This window comes from Phyllobates terribilis, unplaced genomic scaffold (assembly GCF_046119375.1).
Source record: "Phyllobates terribilis strain yellow unplaced genomic scaffold, ASM4611937v1 Scaffold_11__3_contigs__length_659146591, whole genome shotgun sequence".
Taxonomy (NCBI): domain Eukaryota; kingdom Metazoa; phylum Chordata; class Amphibia; order Anura; family Dendrobatidae; genus Phyllobates; species Phyllobates terribilis.
This window is the reverse complement of record NW_027362771.1, coordinates 121,962,389-121,978,660: the sequence shown is the minus strand read 5'-3', so window position 1 is coordinate 121,978,660 and position 16,272 is coordinate 121,962,389. Positions and strand designations below refer to the sequence as shown.

At 42.9% G+C, this 16,272-nt stretch overlaps 1 protein-coding gene across 1 annotated transcript in view; it reads right to left on the bottom strand.

Annotated features, from left to right (window-relative positions):
• Positions 1–16,272, bottom strand: part of LOC141165727 (dynein axonemal heavy chain 3-like) — a 2,796,342-nt gene that overhangs the window by 1,682,484 nt on the left and 1,097,586 nt on the right. The window contains exon 30 of the mRNA XM_073651577.1: positions 7,960–8,130. Within this exon, the coding sequence (XP_073507678.1) occupies positions 7,960–8,130 (171 nt within the window). The remainder of the gene's footprint in view (positions 1–7,959; positions 8,131–16,272) is intronic.

Below are 16,272 nucleotides of genomic sequence, written 5' to 3'. Positions count from 1 at the left end.
AAAAACATAATTATATTTTTACCACAAAAAAATGTTTTACCCTCAGATTTTACATTTTCACACAGGGCAATGGGTCAAAATGGTGCCAAAATGTGTCACACAATTTCTTCTAAAAGTGGCAATACCGCAAATGTGGCTGTATCGTACCGCTTAGCCATACGGCGAGATCTGGGAGGGAAAGTGCGCTATTTGACAATTGGAGAACAAATTATTGTAGAATAGGCATTTGGATTTGGGAGCACAAAATTTTCTGAACTTCTTTTGGGGGGCAAGGGGCATTTCGCTTTTCCAGAGACTTTCTGCTACCAGTAACTTGGAAGTCCCTTACATTTTTAACAGATGATGGACCTGAGTGGGGACTAGCTTTTTTTGAGGACTGAGTTTAAGCTTTTATTGGGAACATTTTACGTAACATTTATCCGGCGCTCTAGGCTGAGCACTTACATCGGGGTTTCCATCTAAATTTCCAAGTGATGTAATTCAGATGAAACCCCTGTGGGATCCATTCAATGTAATGAGGCAGCAGAGTTACTCTGGACTCCGCCTGGCCTCTGTTTAGCGGTGTCCTTTTTTACAGAAGTGTACAAAACTGTGGCCAACCGCACTTTTATGCACGCCTAAAAAAACTGACACCGTGGGATAACAGGCCAGACGGCATCCACAGTGGCCTATATCTGCCTCATTACAGGAAATCTTCTGTTATGGGCTCCATCTGAATCACGTATTTCAGAGATTTACACGGAAACTCTGGTGTAAGTGCTCAGCGCAGAGTGCAGGATAAATGTGAGCAGAGCCTTACTGCGATCTTTGGGAGACATAATAAACAAATCAGTAGCAGGTGAAGAATTGGTTTTATTTATTTTTTACGCCATTCCTCGTGCGGTATAAGTGAGGAGATTACTTTATTCTTCGGGTCGGTGCGATTACAGAGATACCAGATTTATATCGGTTTTTAATGACTGACAGCTGTCACACACTAAAAGACGCTTTTTTTGCAAAATCTAGTTTTTGCATCACCATGTTTTGAGAGCTATAATTTTTCCATATTTCGGCTGACAGAGTTATGAGAGGGCTTGTTTTTTGCGGGACGAGATGAAGTTTTTATTGGTACCATTTTTGGGTACGTGACATTTTTTGATCGCTTTCTATTCCATTTTTTGGGAGGTAAAATTAACAAAAAACAACTATTCATGAATTGCTTTTTGAGGTTTTTTTTATGCCATTCTGCGTGTGGTAAAAGTGATAAGGCAGCATTACTCTTTGGGTCAGTACGTTTACAGTGATACTACACTTACTGTATATTTTTTTATGCTTTGACGCTTTTACACAATAAAACAATTTTATAGAAAAAAATATTTTTTTTTTTGCATCGCTTTATTCTGAGAGCTATAACTTTTTTATTTTCCGACTGATGGAGCTGTATGGCAGCTTTTTTTTGTGGAATAAGATGATGTTTTCAGCGGTAACATTTTTATTTCCATTTTGCTTTTTGATCGTATTTTTTTCCACTTTTTGTTTGGAAATATGATGAAAAAGCATAGTTTTTTGCTCCGTTTTTTTATTTATTTTTATTACGGTGTGCACAGAAGGAGTTAATTAGTGTGAAAGTTTTATAGATCGGGTTGTTTCGGACGCGGCGATACCAAATATGTTTTTTTTTTTTTTTTGCATAAATGTACGGATTTATTGTTTTAATATTTTATTTATTTACTTTGTGATTTCTTTTTAACAGTTTGAAAACATTTTTTAGACTTTTTTTTTTACATTTTTACTTAGTCCCTGTATGGCACATTCATTTTTATTTTTCTAATCACTGTTCTCATGCAATGCAATAGACATGTATTGCATTGCATGAGAGCTTTGCTGACAGTTTCACAGTCTGTCTCCTGCTAGACTTCTGCTGCAGGCTGAGCCTAGCAAGACACCATATATGGCAGAGCCAGAGGCAGTCATGTGACCTCTGGCTGCCATGACAACGGCAGGTCCTGTAAGACATCAGGGGGCCGTCGGAGAGGTAAGTGGACGACCCCCTCTCCTCTCACTATCTTCTAAATGCCGCGATCACTATAGATCGTGGCATATAGAAGATAGCAAAGGGTTAACATCATTGGGACCTGATCCAATCAAGTCCCGATGATGTCCCCTGTCAGAGCTGTTGCTCTGCACCGCACCCGCAGCACTTGCAGGACCCTGGGGGTCCTGAGGGCTGTGGGACCACCAACCATTCATAAACGTCAGAGCTGCACAGAGCCCAGGCAGCGCCGACGTTTATGTACAGTGGACGGTCTGGAAGCGGTTAAAAAAGTTTAAAACATCCAATAAATTTCGTTCCACTTCACGGTTGTGTCCCACTTGTTGTTTATTCTTCCCCAAAAAATTAGAATTTTATATCTTTATGTTTAAAGCCAGAAAAGTTCAAGGGGGCCAAATACTTTCACTATGCACTGTGTATATATATATATATATTTATATATATATATATAAATATAGTGGAATACTTAGCTAAAACAGGAAGTTCATTGGACCCTCTTGCTATCTGCACTGCAGTCTGCCATATACACGGCCTGCCTGCCAAACTCCTGCTATTACCACTGATTATATGCAGCTGGATTAGTCCTCAAAAGGACTGATAGTTCAGATGAATATATATTTGTTGAGGTATACCTACACTAACTAATAAAGAAGCAAATCTCTCCCTAGCTCAGCAGCACCTCTCCCTACACTGTCTGATTCCAGGGTAGACTATGACAAGCATGGCCGCGCCAGGTCTTATATAGACCTGATGACACTGTACGGCCAGGCAATCACTGTAATGCCACAACCAACATGGCTACGGCATTACAGTGTGTGGCAGGCAATCCCTGCATGTTCATTGGCTTTCTAAAGGGCACCAAACATACAGGGAGGGGACCCGAGTTCCCGCCCAAGCAAACGGGAAATACTCGGCGAGCGCCGAGCATCTCGAGCAGTGAGATGCTTGGGCGCGTACTGAGCAGTGGTGAGCACGTTCGCTTATCACTACTAATTACATGTACAATTATTATTTACTGATTTACTTGCTGTAAGGTATTTGCTCATTTTGTTTTATTTCTTTTTTTACTTGGGTTTAGTATTGCAGTATTTATTGAAAATATGAGTCTGGTAAGTAGCTCAGCCTGTGGAGAAAGCTCAGTGCTTGAGTCCTCTCCAAATATGATCACCCCCACAATTACATTCATGTACTGTATGTGATTTTTTTGTTAAGTGGTTAATCACTATTTGTTTTACACATGTTTATGATTATGATCAATTATGACGTTATACATTACTATTTTTTATTATCTTATGTGATTGATTTTGTGTTCTCCCGATTTATGATGTTATCTGTTACTTCACCCTTGGTTGCTATAACTATACAATTTTGGGATATTAAATTATGAATATTAATTCGATTTATTACTATATAATTTGTATGCACTTTTTACCACTATAAATGTGTACTTTATACCCTATTGCTTGCTTGAGAAAGGTTCATTGTTTTTTTAACTACCTACCTATCTGTCTATCTACATATTCTTTTCAAGATGTATACAAAAATTCAATATCAATTCAATATTCACTTTACTAATACTTAGGAGAATATGAGAATGATGCTGAATTGTAAGTATCACGGCTGTCTGTTCTAATTAAAATTTTAAATGGAAAGCCAGGTTCTAATGAAGAAAAGCATAGTTCTGGGTCTAGAGGGAACAGCCTTGGGGTGATTTGAAAGTTACACACAGAAGAACAGCAAATTCACTTGGGAATGGATTTTAACTGACAAGTCTTACAGTGAGTGACAATATTTGCAATGGTTTTACTGAATATTTGAATATTTTCAGTAGGTTTTGTTCAAATATGTAGTTATTGGACGAAAACAATAATATTACTATACAGAATGTGAAAGACGAGAGTGATCATCAAGTAACAGAATAACAGCTTTTCTCTATATGACATTTCAAAACATTATTCAAAAGTTTTTTTTGCCAGCTAGCGCAAGATTGATTTCACTTTTTTCTTAAAGGAAATGTTTCACCTTAATTTTTGTTCTGTATTCAGGTTTTATTTTCTGATTATGCACAGTATACACATTGTATGGAATTGAACAATGGTGCCAGAAAGAGAAAAAGTGCTGGAAGTTGCAAGGAGCCATGACGGATATTCAATAGCAACCTCCAGGATATTGATTGATTATCCTTAATAATAACCCTTTGTTAGAACTACTTTTTTTTGGATTTGACAATGCTCTAACCTCCTGGACAAATGACTAATGTGCACAGTGATGGACACCCCCACTGATTAAATCTTGATGCTCTATCCTAACTCTGAAACCTGTCGATCCTATTTTAGTTGCATATACCTGTTCATGGGGTATGGCATACCCCAAAGACTGTTTCTTCAAAATAGCCATGTAATGCAAGTACTAACGTCAGTATTGCATAAAATGGTATAATTAAACTTTAATGTATTGCCTAACATGCATACTTTTTAGAAAATTACACATTTTAAGACATCTTCACAAAAAATGCAAAATATACAATATATTGATCTTATTAGAAAACTGAAGAAATAATAATGGCAGCACTTTATAATTATCACACAAAGAAAAAGATTAAAAAATAAATAAATTATCTATGCTACTTTTAGTAATGTTATTTTACACACATATTGTACATTATGACAATAGCCCTGTAAGATCTGTAAAATAATCTGTAATAATAATAATTAATAATAATCTGTAAAATAATTTGCATGACCGCCAAAAAATAATATATTTCAAATTGCCTCTCATAAACCCCATTATTAGATTTTGGGAAAACTATATAGCACAAAATTATAACACCACAACACACTTCAAGGATAAAGCTTCAATTAAATTCTCACAAGGAACAAGCCTCATGCTATGCAGCATGCGCCTGCTCAACAGATATGAAGCGTGAGGATTCCCAGACCCTATTAACAGGTTCTAGGGTTAGGAATTACATTGTGATTGCCTGTGGATCAGCAGGCTGCTTTGCACTAAAATGTAGAGTCATGGTGATTGGATGCAATGCATAACATGATGGGATATTTATTTTTTTCTGTTATCCTAAGACTAGGCAATCAATGCCAATAAACCCAAAAAAAAGCCTGTAGGTTACAATAAATAGAAAACAAAAATGCACTGTTACTTTACTTATTCAAAAAATACAGTGAAATTTATGAAAAGATGACCCTTTATGAAGACCATATAAATTATTCAGATCAGCTTTTCTGAGACATACACTTAAAACACTTGCCATTTTCTTTGTCAAAACCATCCCTTTAAAAAATATTATTTTAAATAAAATGAGAGGGGAAAATAAGTATTTGATACACTGCCAATTTTGCCTGTTTTCCCACCTACAAAGAATGGAGTCTGTAATTTTTTATCATAGGCACACTTCAACTGTGAGAGACAGAATCTTAAAAAAAATCCAGAAAATCACATTGTATGATTTTAACATAATTAATCTGCATTTTAATGCATGAAATAAGTATTTGATACAATAGAAAAACAGAACTTAATATTTAGTACAGAAACTTTTGTTTCCAATTATAGAGGTCAGACGTTTCCTGTTCTTGACCAAACTTGCACACACTGTAGCAGGGATTTTGGCCCACTCCTCCATATACAGTGGGGAAAAAAAGATGAGAGAGGCCTGTAATTGACATCATAGGTAGACCTCAACTATGAGAGACAAAATGAGAAAACAAATCCTGAAAATCACATTGTCTGATTTGGAAAGAATTTTTTTTCAAATTTTGGTGGAAAATAAGTATTTGGTCAATTACAAACAAGCAAGATTTCTGTCTCTCACAGACCTGTAACTTCTTCTTTAAGAGGATCCTCTGTCCTCCACTCAGTACCTGTAGTACTGGCACCTGTTTGAACTTGTTATCAGTATAAAAGACACCTCTCCGCAACCTCAAACAGTCACACTCCAAACTCCACTATGGTGAAGACCAAAGAGCTGTCGAAGGACACCAGAAACAAAATTGTAGCCCTGCACCAAGCTGGGAAGACTGAATCTGCAATAGACAAGCTGCTTGATGTGAAGAAATCAACTGTGGGAGCAATAATTAGAAAATGGAAGACATACAAGACCACTAATAATCTCCCTAGTTCTGGGGCTCCACACAAGATCTCACCGCGTGGGGTCAAAATGATCTCAAGAATGGTGAGCAAAAATCTCAGAACCACACGGGGGGACCTAGTGAATGATCTGCAGAGAGCTGGGTCCAACATTACACAGGCTACCATCAGTAACACACTATGCCGCCAGGGACTTAGATCCTGCAGTGCCAGACGTGTGCCCCTGCTTAAGCCATTACATGTCCGGGCCCATCTGAAGTTTGCTAGATAGCATTTGGATGATCCAGAAGAGTATTGGGAGAATGTCATATGGTCAGATAAAACCAAAGTAGAATTGTTTGGTAGAAACACAACTCTTCATGTTTGGAGGAGAAAGAGTTGCATCCAAAGAACACCATACCTACTGTGAAGCATGGGTGTGGCCACATCATGGTTTGGAGCTGTTTCTCTGCCAAGGGACCAGGATGACTGATCCGTGTACATGAAAGAATGAATGGGGCCATGTATCATGAGATTTTGAGTGCAAACCTCCTTCCATCAGCAAGGACATTGACGATATCTGGAGATTGGCTAGGCAACTCCAGGACCTTGAAATGCTTCATACGCAGCCACTCCTTAGTTGCCCTGGCTGTGTGTTTTGGTCATTGACATGCTGGAAGACCCATCCACGATCCATCTTCAATGCTCTTACTGAGGGAAAGAGGTTGTTGGCCATAGTCTCGCGATACATGACCCCATCCATCCTCCCTTTAATACAGTGCAGTCGTCCTGTCCACTTTTCATAAAGTATGATGTTTCCCCCACCATGATTCATGCTTGGGATGGTGTTCTTGGGGTTGTACTCATCCTTTTCTTCCTCCAAACACAGTGAGTAGAGTTAATACCAAAAAGTTCTAGTTTAGTTTCATCTGATCACATGACCTTCTCTCATCTCTCCTCTGGGTCATCCAGATGGTCATTGGTGAACTTCAAATGGGCCTGGACATGTGCTAGTGTGAGCAGGGGGACCTATTGTGCCCTGCAGGATTTTAGTCCACGGCAGCGTTGTGTGTTACTAGCAGTAATGTTTAAGACTGTGGTCCCAGCTCTCTTCAGATCATTGACCAGGTCCTCTTGTGTAGTTCTGGGCTGATTCCTGACCTTTCTTATAATCATCCTTACTCCATGAGGCAAGATCTTCCATGGAGCCCCAGACCAAGGAAGATTGTCAGTCATCTTGTGTTTCTTCCATTTACTAATAATTTTGTCAACAGTTGTTTCTTTCTCACCAAGCTGCTTGCCTATTGTCCTGTAGCCCATCCCAGCCTTGTGCAGGTCTACAGTTTTGTCCCTTAGACAGCTCTTTGGTCTTGGCCATGGTGGAGAGGTTGGAGTGTGATTGATTGAGTGTGTGAACAGTTGTCTTTTATACAGGAAAAGAGTTTAAACAGGTATATTTAATAGAGGTAATGAGTGCAGAGTAGAAGAGCTTCTTAAAGAAAACTTATCAGGTCTGTGAGAGCCAGAATTCTTGCTGGTTGGTAGGTGATCAAATACTTATTTCATGCAATGGAATGCAAATTAGTTATGTAAAAATCATACAAAGTGATTTTCTGTTTTTTTTTTTCTTTTAGATTCTGTCTCTCACAGTGGAAGTGTACCTACGATAAAAATAACAGACTTCTCCAATCTTTGTAGGTGGGAAAACTTGCAAAATTGGCAGTGTATCAAATACTTATTTTCACCATTGTATACAAAATATATGAACTTTTGGCTGAAAATTATAATTTACTATAATGCTAATCCACTACAATGAAAACTTTGTGTAAATCAATGATGTAACCTACCTTTAAGTTATCCGGAAGTTCAGCTCTTCCTGCATATCCTGGATTCATAGTTATAAATACTGTGCATGATGAATCTAAACTTATTTCAGTACCTTCAAACATGAAAGTCTGAACCTGCTCCGATATAGCCCGTTGAATTGTTTGAATTTGTTGAGCAACTACAGAAAGTACCTTAAAGGGATATAAAGGAATATGAGATTGAAAAGTACATTTACCATATACAATATTAATTTTACAAATATGCATCAATGGAAAAAAACATATTGTGATTATTATTAGTGATGAGCGAGTATGTTCTGTTAACCCTTTCGCCGAGTATGCTCGGGCCGAGCTCCGAGTATTTATAGCTGCTCGGTGATATGTTTGAATCACTCCTGTGTGCATGATTTGCGACTGACAGTTTTAATACATGTGAGGAATGTCTATTTCTTACACATTCCTCACATGCAATAAAGCTGTTCGGTGAGCACCGAGCATTTTCGGATTACTCGGGAGGGAGCTCGGGTCTCCGCCCTGCATGTTTGGCGCTCTTTACAGAGCCAATGAACATGCAGGGATTGCCAGCCAGTCACTGTAATGCCGCAGCCATGTTGGTTGTGGGCATTACAGTGATTGGCTGACCGCACAGCATCACCTCGAGTATTTAAAACTGGGCGCTGCCATCTTGGACACAGTCGCTCCGGATCATCCCAGATATCAGGCAGGCAGGCAGGCAGGCTGTATAGGAGACGCAGTGGTTATACCAACAAATACTGCATAACAGTCCTGTGTGCTGCTTCTCAAATTGCTAGACTTAGCCCCAGGTCTCAGGTGCCAGGAAAAACCTTTTTTTCATCTAAATCCTCTTTTTTTTTCCTCAGTCAGACTGTACAAATACCTATCTTATTAACCTTTTGGAATTCCCTACCCCCAAAAAAAAGAAAAAATTGAGTGTGTCTGTGAGTGTTCAGACACAAATATATCTGTTTAAAAGAGTCTGGTTTCGGCCAGATAACTAGAACTGTGGTTTTGCAGTTGCACGGTTCAAATCTCTGTATTATCCACTTTTTTTCCTTTTTTCCATAAAAAAACATTTTGAGTGTCTCACTGACTGTTCAGACACAAATATATCTGTTTAAAAGATTCTGTTGTAGGCCAGAGAAATAGAACTGTGGTTTTCCTCTTCCATGGTTGTAATCTTCTTTTTATTACCCTTTTGCCTTTGATAGTGCGAGTGTAAGCTATTTTACTTCATTTACAATTGGCAAAGCGCGTGGCAAGGGACGTGGAACTGGACATTCTGGTGATGGTGTGTGCAGAGGACAGGGCCGTGGACATGGTGAAAATGTGCCACAACCAACAGCCACATCTTCTCGCTCACAGTTCTTGACCGAACTACTAGGGAAGCACACAATAACACCACGATTGCGAACTAATCAGTGTGAACAGGTTATTATTTGGATAGCACATAATACTTCCAGTCACCTGGGCACCACCACCTCAGGTCTGTCTTCCACACGGTCAAGTCTTAGTAGCTGTGAGTCTCGACCGCATACTCATCCTCACCCTGATGCTCCTTCCTCCCACTGTGCCGAGTGTCGTCAGACAGCAACTGATCCCACAGTTGGACACTCTGAAGAGCTGTTCACTGGTCCATTTCCATATTTGGGCCCCTCGCCTGCTCCGCTTGAAGTGGTAGAAGAGGAGATCCCATGTAGCGATGGCAAAATATTTGAACAGCCACGGCCACAGGAAGGCAATGCAGGTAATTTGTCACAAGAGGTGGAAGATGACAAGACACAATTGCCATGAAGTGAGGAAGAGGACCGTGGTGCGGAAGTGGCAGAGGAGGAGGTGGTGGATGATCTAGTAACTGACCAAACGTGGCAGGAGGACATGCAGAGCGAGGCCAGCAGCACACAGGGGGAGGGAGGCAGAGAACCCCAACAGGCAGGAAGAAGCAGTGTGGTGGCCGCAGACAGAAGGCGGGCAACAGTTCCCCATAACACCAACACGAGGGACGTTGCCAGTACAACTGGTAGGTCTTCCTGAGTCTGGAATTTTTTTAAAGACTCTGCTGATAACCCCAAGAAGGCCATTTGTACCACCTGCCATGCCAGCATCAGCAGGGGTGACAAAACTACCAGCCTGACCACCACCAGCATGATCAGGCACATGTCAGCAAAGCACCCGACTTTGTGGGGCGAACCCGAGGGTCCACGACCAGTGTCAGCGAGTGTCACCATTGCTTCTTCCGCTGTTGTGCATGTAAGGGAACCCCCTGTTGTGCGTGCAAGGCAATCCCCCATCCATACTGCATGCAAAGATGCCCCCTCCTCTCAGTCTTCACTTGTTATGGCAGTTTCTCAAGAAACAGCATCAACGTCCATTTCCACGTCCCACCGCAGCATTCAATTGTTCATATCCCAGACCTTTGAACGAAAGCGCAAATTCGCAGCCAATGCCCCACAGGCCACAGTCCTAAATTCGCACATTTCACGACTGCTTGCGTTGGAAATGCTGCCTTTTAGGCTGGTGGAGACGGAATCCTTCCACAACCTTTTGGCGGCGGCCATCCCTCGGTACTCGGTCCCCAGCCGACACTATTTTGCCCAGTGTGCCATCCCCGCACTACACAAGCACGTGTCCCAAAACATCTGCCTCAACAACGCAGTTACTGGGAGAGTCCACCTGACAACGGACACGTGGACAAGTGCTTGTGGCCAGGGACGGTACATCTCCCTGACGGCACACTGGGTAAATATAGTGGAAGCCGGGACCCAGTCGGACCTTGGGATGGAACACATCCTCCCCACACCGAGGATTGCGGGCCCTATGTCAGTCAGAGTTGCCTCCACAGTGTACAGCTCCTGCGCATCATCCTACTCCTCATGTTCAGCCTCCATCTCAGATATCACCACATAAGTTACAAGCTGGAAGCATGGCAGTACTGCCTCAGCCAAGCGGCAACAGTCTGTGCTGAAACTCATAAGCTTAGGTGATAAACCTCACACTGCTTGTGAGTTGTGGACAGCTGTGAAAGAGCAGGCAGATCTGTGGCTGAGACCGATGAACCTACATCCATGCATGGTCATGTGTGACAATGGCCGTAACTTGGTGGCGGCTCTGAGGCGAGGCGAGATCACACATGTACCATGCCTGGCTCATGTGCTTAACACCGTGGTTCAGGGGATTCTTAAATCGTACCCCGAGTTGCCAGATCTGCTTGTCAAAGTACGCCGCCTGTCAGCTCATTTTCGGAAGTCGGCTACAGCTTCCGCCGCCCTTGCTGTGTTGCAGCAGTGTTTGCAGCTTCCGGCACCAGGACTGGTGTGTGATGTCCCCACTTGTTGGAACTCTACCCTCCACATGTTGCAATGGATTTATGAGCAGAAGAGAGCAGTTGTGGAGTACCAGCTGCAACAAGGCCGTCGATATTCAGGTCAGACTCCACACATAAGACCTCAGGAGTGGACCTGGATGTCTGACATATGTACCATCTTGACAAACTTTGAGGAGTCCACCAAGATGGTGAGTGGCGATGACGCCATCATTAGCGTCAGCACCCCACTTGTCTGTCTTTTGCAACGCTCTCTGCAGAATATTAAAGAGGAGGCATTGCAGCCAGCGTATGATGAGATGGATCAAGAAGCCATAGCAGGCGATTACAACACAGCCCAGCCTCATCTCATCCCAACGTGCATTGGGGGACAATGAGGGAGAGGAGGAGGAGGAGGAAGAACAGTAGCTGGTATCATGCGCTGTAGACGGTAGTACCTGTACAACTGTCATATCGTCGGTTCAGCGTGGGTGGCTTGAGGACAGGGGGGAGGAGGAGGAGGAAGAGGAGGAGAGCATGGTCAGTCGTCATCTTGGTGAGGACATGGAAGTCTTGCCCGTTACCAGTCTGGCAAACATGGCTGACTTTATGTTATGCTGCCTTAACCGTGTCCCTCGCGTTGTCAAAATGTTGGATGACAGTCATTACTGGTTGGTGACATTATTAGACCCCCGCTACAAGGAGAACTTTCACTCTCTTATTCCTGAGGTGGAGAGGTCTACAAAAATGGGGCAGTACCAGAAGGCCCTTGCTGCAGAACTGTTAAAAAAATTCCCATCTGAACACGCTAGCGGCAGAGGTCACAGTTCGTTGACCAACCAAGGCGTACAGGCGAGAGAGATGCAACTCCAATCCAGCAGAGGCAGGGGAACACTGTCAACGTTCTGGGACAGTTTTCTGAGACCCGCCCAGCTAACAGGCCCTGAGGCGCGGGGTAATCTCACAAGGAGTGGAAAGTTTCAAAAGATGGTGAGGGAGTACCTTGCCGACCGTACCAGCATCCTTCGTGATTCCTCTGTGCCTTTAAATTATTGAGTATCCAAGCTGGACACTTGGAATGAACTCGCTCTGTACGCCTTGGAGAACCTGGCCTGCCCTGCCGCTAGCGTGTTATCGGAGCGTGTTTTTAGTGCCGCTGGGGGAATTATAACTGATAAGTGCACTCGCCTCTCAACTGACAATGCTGACAAGCTGGCCCTTATCAAAATGAACAAGGGCTGGAATGGGACAGACTTCTCATCACAACCAAATGACAGCAGAGTAACATAAAGTCAAATCCACTGTATTGTTTCGGGAGGTGTATTCCCATGCACCGCTTCACACCCACACATGAGTATACGCTTCCTCATTTCGGCAGTTTTTTGCTCTTCTCCTTATCCTCAGCCTCCATCACCACTATACGACCAGGGTGACCATGGTCCGTGTTGCCAGCATTGCAAGTTCCCCCGTCCTAATTTTTGGCAGCTTTTGCTTGGAAGGCATAGGCAAAGACTATGGGAGACCCACTCCCCAATAATGGGAATAATGTTTTTAATATGCTGTACTGCATGGCTCTTGTAAGGGGCATTGCAAGTTCCTCCATCCTAATTTTTGGCAGCTTTTGCTTGGAAGGCATAGGCAAAGACTATGGGAGACTCACTCCCCAATAAAGGGAATAATGTTTTTAATATGCTGTACTGCATGGCGCTTGTAAGGGGCATTGCAAGTTCCTCCGTCCTAATTTTTGGCAGCTTTTGCTTGGAAGGCATAGGCAAAGACTATGGGAGACCTTCTCCCCAATAATGGGAATAATGTTTTTAACACGCTGTACTGCATGGCTCTTGTAAGGGGCATTAAAATCATCTTGTTAAGCTACTGTGACCTCCACGTCTCTTCCAAGGGGCATTGATATTGTATTTTTATTCCACTGTGACCTCCACGTCTCTTTCAAGGGGCATTAAAACCATCTTGTTAAGCTACTCTGACCTCCACGTCTCTTTCAAGGGCCATTAAAACCGTCTTGTTAAACCACTCTGAACTCCACATCTCTTCCAAGGGGCATTAAAACCGTCTTGTTAAGCTACTCTGACCTCCACGTCTCTTCCAAGGGGCATTTAAACCGTCTGTTAAACCACTCTGAACTCCACAGCTCTTCCAATGGGCATTGAAATGTTGTTTTTAATTACTTCTAACCTCCACGACTCTTCCAACGGGCATTGCATTTCCTCCTAATTTTAGTCAGCTTTTGCTTTTCAACGCATAGGCAAACACTAAGGGAGACCCACTCCCCAATAATGGATAGAAGGTTTTTAGTACGCTGTAATCCACGTCTGTTTCAAGGGGCATTGCAGTTCCTCATAATTTTTGGAAAGCCTTCCATTCACTGCTTAGGCCAACAGTGTACAGGAGACCCAGTTGCTATAAATGGAAAAACGGTTTAGTTCAGGCTCTCTGACCTCCATGTCACTTCCAAGGGGCATTGGAGTGCCTCAAAATTTTTGGTAGGCATTGCACTCACTGTATGCTCTATAACTGTGTAGCCGAACTGCTCCTTTTGGTACAGAAACATATCCTACAAGACATGTGTGGTTGACTGGCCTGATATTGATGTGAATGGTCCCTGTTCCTCCTGCTCTTTTTCCTTTGCCACCACCTCATCCATCATTCATTACCTGAAGCTTCGTTTTAACGGGATAGAACAGGGATATTAGCAGGAAAACATCCAGCAATCCTCAGAGGAGGTAGGATATGCGCCAAAACGCTGACCACCTCAGGCCTAGCTGCTACTACATTCATGCGCGTGCATTCCAATGAACAGAAAGCTAAGGAGATGGGTGGCCTCATGATCATGAATAATTTATTCGTTGTGTAGGAGGCTGACCACTGCTGCTGTCTACTTCTGAGCTTTGTGTTGAAGCCTGATTGACCCAGGACCCACAATCCTCTATGTCTGGAAGACGTGTTTGTGATTAGGCTGTCCTTCCCACTAAATGCACTGGGGAGGGTACAGGTAATGTTTTAGTATGCGCGCTTGTGTATAAGGCACACCGGGACAAATAGGGGTGGCTAGGGACCGTTTATGGACCCCTGGCTGCCCCCTGGTGGCTGGAGACCAAGCGTGGACACCCGGCCGCCGGGCGGCTGGGGACTGAGTATGGATACCAGGGCCGCTGACGCAGCCATAACGTGGTGGCCAGATTCCGCCTCCACATGCCTAAAAGGCCTAATTTCAAGTGCAAGCAAACAAGCAGTATGGTATTGCAGCCTGGAGGTGGGTGGGTGGTTGGCAGGCTGCATACTTGCGCTTGGATTGCAAGAAATTGGGGAGGTACAACTGAACACTGCCCTGGGACAATGACTTGCACGGGGATAGTTGCAAGTCTGCATCTTCTGATGTGGCAAGGATCACTTCTGATGGGCACACTTTTAGGCAGTGACCTGGGTGTCAGAGATGCTTCCAGGGGTGTTCCCCATGCTGTTCCCATGTCTTTTCAGCACTGTATGCATGTATCACACAGCACATGGCCAGATAAGGTTGTAAAATGTTAAAATGACATTTCCCGCTGAATGCATTTGTCACGGATGAATGCAATACAAAAGTGCAAAACCGCATAAAAAATGCTACTTGTGAACATAGCCCAAGGTGTGGAGGAGTATTTTTTTTTTGGGTTATTTATTTTACCTTATACACAAGGCTTTACCCTGGAAAGGATGTCCTTAACATATTTTACAGGAAAACAGTTTCAGTTTCGTTTTTGAACGTTTTATTGTGAGCCCGTAAAAGTGGCTTAATACCTCTGACCACGTTGTTGAGAGCAGTTACCTGTGGGTCAGAAATGCATCCTGGGGCGATCCCCATGCTGTCCCCATGTCATTTGAGCACTGTCACTATCATTTTGGGCACTATTTAGGCTTTCTACAGACTGCCGGGGGTGCTGCCGCAAAAATGCTCGGATCTCCCTTAGACTAACATGGGGCTCGGCTCGTTGCTCGGGTCGAGCACCCGAGTATCACAGTGAGCTCGGCCCAAGCTTCGAGCACCCGAGCATTTTAGTGCTTGATCAACACTAATTCAGACCCCTTTAAATTTTTTCACTCTTTGTTTCATTACAGCCATTTGGTAAATTCTAAAAAGTTCATTTTTTCTCATTAAGGTAGACTCTGCACCCCATCTTGACTGAAAAAAAGACAGAATTGTAGACATTTTTGCAAATTTATTAAAAAAGAAAAACTTAAATATCACATGGTCATAAGTATTCAGATCCTTTGCTCAGAGACTCATATTTAAGTCACATGCTGTCCAATTCATTGTGATCCTCCTTCAGATGGTTCTACTTCTTCATTGGAGTCCAGCTGTGTTTAATTAAACTGATAGGACTTGATTTGGAAAGGCACACACCTATCTATATAAGACCACACAGCTCACAGTGCATGTCAGACCAAATGAGAATCATGAGCTCAAAGGAACTGCCCAAAGAGCTCAGAGACAGAATTGTAGCAAGGCACAGATCTGGCCAAAGTTATAAAATAATTTCTGCATTATTCAAGGTTCCTAAGAGCACCGTGGCCTCCATAATCCTTAAATGGAAGAAGTTTTGGACCACCAGAAGTCTTCCTAGACCTGGCAATCCAGCCAAACTGAGCAATCGTGGGAGAAAAGCCTTGGTGAGAGAGGTAAAGAAGAACCCCAAGATCACTGTGGCTAAGCTCCAGAGATAGAGTGGGGAGATGCGAGAAAGGTCCACAAAGTCACTGCAGCCCTCCACCAGTCGGGCCTTTATGGCAGAGTGGCCCAATGGAAGCCTCTCCTCAGTACAAGACATATGAAAGCCCGCATAATGTTTGCTCAAAAACACATGAAGGACTGTCAGACTATGGAAAATAAGATTCTCTGGTCTGATGAGATGAAGATAGAACTTTTTCGTGATAATTCTAAGTGGTATGTGTGGAGAAAAACAGGCACTGCTCATCAATTGCCCAATACAATCCCAACAGTGAAACATGATGGCGGCAGC